Source organism: Scardinius erythrophthalmus (genome assembly GCF_964197995.2).
Source record: "Scardinius erythrophthalmus genome assembly, chromosome: 9".
Lineage (NCBI taxonomy): Eukaryota > Metazoa > Chordata > Actinopteri > Cypriniformes > Leuciscidae > Scardinius > Scardinius erythrophthalmus.
Window position 1 is genome coordinate 34,275,134 of NC_138229.1, and position 6,000 is coordinate 34,281,133.

At 41.6% G+C, this 6,000-nt stretch overlaps 1 protein-coding gene across 1 annotated transcript; it reads left to right on the forward strand.

Moving 5' to 3' along the window:
- The first annotated feature begins 3,808 nt into the window (after positions 1–3,808).
- LOC308696450 (5-beta-cholestane-3-alpha,7-alpha-diol 12-alpha-hydroxylase-like) lies at positions 3,809–5,718 on the forward strand. The gene has a single exon (XM_081375196.1). The coding sequence runs from the start codon at positions 3,819–3,821 to the stop codon at positions 5,349–5,351; it is 1,533 nt and encodes a 510-aa protein (XP_081231322.1). The 5' UTR covers positions 3,809–3,818; the 3' UTR covers positions 5,352–5,718.
- Positions 5,719–6,000: the final 282 nt, after the last annotated feature.

A 6,000-nucleotide genomic window follows, 5' to 3' on the forward strand; every position in this document is an offset into this window, starting at 1 on the left:
ACTACCGACGGGGGAATGGAAACTCCACCCGGAAGTAGTGAAACAGATTTGGACCAAATTTTACGAAGCGGAGGTGGACCTCTTCGCCTCCCAGCAGACAGCGCAATGTCCCCTCTACTTCTCTCTGAGTCACCCAGCTCCTCTGGGTCTGGATGCGATGGCGCACACATGGCCCAAGATGCGCCTGTATGCGTTTCCTCCAGTTTCTCTGCTCCCGGGAGTTCTAGCCAGAGTTCGCCAACAAGGGTCTTGCCTCTTGCTGATAGCGCCACGTTGGCCGAACAGAGTGTGGTTCTCGGAGATAATAGCTCTCCTCGACGGCTCGCCGTGGGTGATTCCGGAGAGGAGGGACCTTCTGTCTCAGACGGAGGGCACGATATTCCATCCCAGGCCCGACCTGTGGAATCTTCATGTTTGGCCCCTGATGGGAACCAATTAAGAGACACTGGGCTTTCGCCGGATGTTATTGAGACCATTCTGAGTGCTAGGGCTTCCTCTACTAGAAGAAGTTATGCTATTAAATGGGGTGTTTTTGAAAGGTGGTGCGTTGAACAGAATGTAGATCCAGTTAACTGCCAGATTGCTTCAGTGCTGGACTTCATGCAAGAGAAATTATCAACAGGCACATGTCCTGCCACTCTTAAGGTTTACGTGGCCGCTCTTTCGGCTTGCCACGCCTTAGTTGACGGGGCGCCACTTGGGAGACACCCTCTGCTCTCATGCTTCCTTCGGGGAGCCAGGCGACTGAGGCCTCCAGTAAGAACCAAGATCCCTTCATGGGACTTAGCTATAGTTCTTGAGGGTCTGGTTGACACCCCCTTTGAACCAATAGAATCAGCGTCTGATAAACTTCTGACACTAAAAATGTTTTTTCTGATGGCAATAACTTCCTTGAAAAGAATTGGGGATATGCAGGCTCTTTCTATCTCTCCATCCTGCTTAGACTTTGCCCCAGGTTTGGTGAAAGTGATTTTGCATCCACATCCTGATTACCTGCCTAAGGTTCCATTTTCGGCTGTACATCCCGTCACTCTTGAGGCTTTCTGCTCCCCGCCGTTCACAACGCCGGAGCAGGAAAGATCTCACAGGCTGTGTCCAGTCCGTGCTCTTCAGGCTTACGTCCACCGCACTAGCCAGTGGCGTAAGTCGGAGCAACTGTTCGTCTGTTATGGGGGCAGCAACAGAGGAGGAGCTGCTACCAAGCAGACTATGTCTCATTGGGTCAGGGATGCTATCGCTCTTGCTTATGAGGCGCGCGGCCAAGCTTCGCCTATAGGCCTTAGGGCTCACTCCACCAGGGGGGTCGCCTCTTCTAGTGCTTTGGCAAGGGGGGCCCCTTTGCAACAGGTTTGTGATGCGGCAGGTTGGTCCTCTCCGCACACATTCATAAGATTTTATAGTTTGGATGTTCATGCCACTCCGGGCTCTCATGTCCTTGAGTCGACATCACAAGCTAATGTCTAGGCCTTCTTGTGTTCTTGTGAAACACACATGCACAACCGTGGGGGTCTAGACATGTTCAAGCACGGCGGCATGGGTATTCTCGTTCCCAATGCGCTGAGCAGCGCAGCATCGATTGTAGCTTTCGAAAGGGAACGTCTCCGGTTACTTAACTGTAACCTTGTTCCCTGAGAAAGCGGAACGAGATGCTGCGCTGCTTTGCCGTGCTGAAGATGTCCCAGGACTGCTCTTCAGAAAAAATATCTTGACGATGCACCTGTGGCTCATCTATTTATAGCCTCGTGTTGCGGGTGCGCGCCGATGACGTCATCGACCGAGGCTATATTACCTCCGGGTCAATTCTATCGACGTGTTACACACAATATTCACAGCTGGTCACGACTAAAGACGTTCCCAATGCGCTGAGCAGCGCAGCATCTCGTTCCGCTTTCTCAGGGAACAAGGTTACAGTTAAGTAACTGGAGACGTTTTTCTAAAACTCAGAGGTGATTGGGGCTCCCTAGTGAGACCCCATATGTCAGTCGGCATAATGTCTCCGTTCCCTGCATCAGGGAACGAGGGTTACAGCAGTAACTGAGACAATTCTATCATGACTCTCTGAACTCTCTGTAGAGTTGTCGAAATAGCCCCCGAAAGTTGATTTAACTTATGTTAAATAAGTTGTATTTATATAAATATAAATTTATAAATATAATATATATATAATATTTATATATTTAAATAAGTTGTATAATATGTCTCCAGTTGCCGAAAGTTTCGGACTTGCCGAAATAGATCTACTGCACTACACTAGTACAGAGACTTGCTACCGCCAGTGCCAATACATACAGACACACTGCTGTGAGCATGAAAAACATACTGCTGCTGCACAGATAGCATATATGAAACTGCCTGTAGCAGATCTAGGTGGAGCTCGGGAAGGTGGAGGGTTTCAGAGGAACTCTGACAGAGCACTGCAAACTGCTACAGCAAACATGACCAACTATTTAAATGATGAGCAGCAAGATCTTCCTGAAAATCAATGATGTGGATTATCCAAAATGAACTCTCCCATAAATTATTACACTGTTTTATTTGTATTACATTTACATTTAGTCATTTTCCAGAGGTTTTTTTTTCCCAGACCAATTTACAAATAAGGAACATCACTTCGTACTCTTAAAACTGCCATTTTAGTATTTTAAGTATGGTTGGATCTTGATAAATTGCTCGTTGTGCTTGTTGTGTTCCTCAAATACGATTTGGATAAAAGCCTCTGACTAAACATGAATATATTGCAAACAAACAAACAAATAAATAAATAACATTTAACATTTTTAAGTTAGGTTGTTCTGAATGGTTGACATTACTGATGTTCAGGAAGATCTAAAATTACATGCTAATATTTTATCTTCAATGGTTAACTAAACTCAGCATTTACAAAATACAATTAATAATATCAATATTTAAGGAAATTGGACCATATACATTTCACTAAACTGTACTGATTAATATGTCTGTTATTCTTCAGTGCTCTGTAAAGTAAAGTAAATGCAGGTATTGGTAAACATTTAGCAACAGGCAATGAATCAAGGTAACCTTTATTGCAACATCAAGGTTATATCTAACTACCGCAACAAAATCTTATCTCAGTGATAAGAACAGCCTTGATCCTTTCCCTTCTACATCATGACATCTGCAGACTGTGATGTAGAAGATAGACATTTGACTATAACAGTAGGCTAATCTGAATCCAGCATAAACTATTATTTGCTTCCTCCTAGCCATAGTGTGTGAATGATTAGTATTAAACTATTGAATTATTATTAGTTAATAGATTTATTAATGTTTTGTACTTACAATTTGATATTTAAAATCAAACCCCAGCTTTCTTTTCACATACTATTTGTTACTATATAACATTCATTTCAGAAAATAAATTATTAGATTTATAAATGATAAATTTAGTACATCTGGACATGTAACAAGTGACAAATATCAAATGACATCACTTTGGTTGGGAAAATATATTTTTTTCAATTAGGGAAGCCCTGATCGTATACATTATGGCAATTAAATAATGTGATTCACCCAAAATGTCAAATTGTTTAAGTGAAATCTAAGCAAAATGTTGATAAACTGATCGCATAAATGATCTGAATAGTGTTCAACTTGTGTTTTAAAATATAGCACAAAAAAAATACAAATAAAAAGGATAACACTGCATACACAAAAAAGATCATTCCCTGCACTACAGAAATTCACAAGAAGTCATGTGATTTGGAATAACTGCAGGAGGTGGGGCCTACACACAGCTGCCAGGAAAGAGGAATTAAAAAGAGAGCATAGTGCAGCTACGAGAACGCCAAAAGAGGAACATGGGCAGCCTTTTTCAAATCCTGCTTGCACTTTTTATCTCTGTCATAGGGGCCCTCTACCTTTTGGGGTCTTTTCGCCGCAGGCGACCTGGAGAACCCCCTCTGGATAAGGGACCTATTCCCTGGCTTGGTCATGTTCTGGAATTCAGGAAGGACACAGCCAAATTCCTGCAGCGAATGAAAGAAAAACATGGAGATATTTTTACAGTGCAGCTGGGAGGCTTTTATTTCACTTTCATTACAGATCCACTTTCTTTTGGCTCAGTGGTGAAAGAGTCAAGAACAAAGCTGGACTTTACTAAATTTGCAGAACTACTAGTTGCAAGAGTATTTGGCTATCATTCCTTGGAAAATGAACACAAGTTTCTCCAGGCATCAAGTACCAAGCACCTCATGGGAGATGGTCTGGTTGTCATGACTCAGGCTATGATGTGCAATCTTCAGAATTTGTTGCTCCACAGCATTGGATCTGGGAATGACAAGCCATGGCAAGAAACTGGACTATTTGCTTACAGCTACAACATTGTCTTTCGCGCTGGGTATCTTGCGCTGTTTGGTAATGAGTCACACAAAAGTACAGGGACTTTGGAAAAAGCTAAGGAAATTGACCGGGAGCATTCGAATGAACTTTTCTGGGAATTCAGAAAATATGACCAGTTATTCCCGAATCTGGCTTATGGTGTCCTGGGACCCAGTGAGAAGATGGAGTCAGAGCGTTTGAAAAGGCTGTTCTGGAACACACTTTCAGTGCAGAAGATGAGATCTAGAGACAACATCAGCGGATGGGTACATGAACAGCAACAGGTGAGAGCTGACCAGGGCATGCAAGAGTTCATGCAGGATCGATACATGTTTCTGCTTCTGTGGGCATCTCAGGGAAACACAGGTCCTGCAGCATTCTGGCTACTCTTGTATCTGATGAAGCACCCTGAGGCTATGAACAGCATTAAGAATGAAGTTGAGTGGGTGCTCAGAGAAACAGGGCAGGAAGTAAAACAAGGTGGGCCACTAATTGACCTGACTAGGGATATGCTCCTCAAAACTCCCATTCTAGACAGTGCAGTGGAGGAGACTCTCCGTCTTACAGCTGCCCCTGTCCTTACAAGAGCTGTCATGCAGGATATGACCATCAACATGGCCAATGGACAAGAGTACAAGATACGTGAGGGTGACAGAGTGGCGATTTTCCCCTACACAGCTGTTCAGGTAGACCCAGAAGTTTACCCAGATCCCTTCACCTTCAAGTATGACCGTTTTCTCACACCAGATGGAAGCAAAAAGACAGATTTCTACAAGGGTGGAAAGAAACTCAAGTATTACAACATGCCTTGGGGAGCAGGAACCACTATGTGTCCAGGAAGATTCTTCGCCACAAATGAGCTGAAGCAGTTTGTCTTTCTCATGTTGTCCTACTTTGAATTGGAGCTGAAAAATCCAAATGAAGAGATTCCAGGCATTGATATCAGACGATGGGGCTTTGGCTCCATGCAACCAACGAAAGACATCCAGTTTAGATACAGACTTCGATTTTAAAAAAAATTCTAGTTATCATTATTCTATGATTTAATACACTGAAGCTTCAACAATACTTATTATCAGACAGTATTCCTTTATGAAAGCTGACTTTAAAACCGACATGCTCACATTTCCTCTGTATTTATATGGTGAGATTGCTGGAAAAGGTTAATTACAGTCCTAAATATCTGAGGTGTTGCTTTTGATATATCTCACAGCCTGAAAGTCTCAACAGTCCCATGTGCTTGCATTTACTCTGTGTTACACAAAGATTGTATATATGCAAGAACAAATGTCATACAACATACACAGGAACAAGATATTTTTGTGTATAATCATCTACTTAAAAAAACAACAAAAAAACAACAACAACATATTGTGATGATTGTCCATGTGCTATTTGTGAGAAAAACAAGATATATATATATATATATATATATATATATATATATATATATATATATATATATATATATATATATATATATATATATATATATATATATATATGAGGTGTATATCATATATAAAATAAAGACATTAAGCTACTTGTCTTTTCGTTGTTTGTTATTGACTAAACTGAACTGATATTTATTTTAAATTGCCAATGTAAAATGCCCCATTTCTAAAAAAACTAATTTAGGGTCAACTTTATTTGCTTGACCTT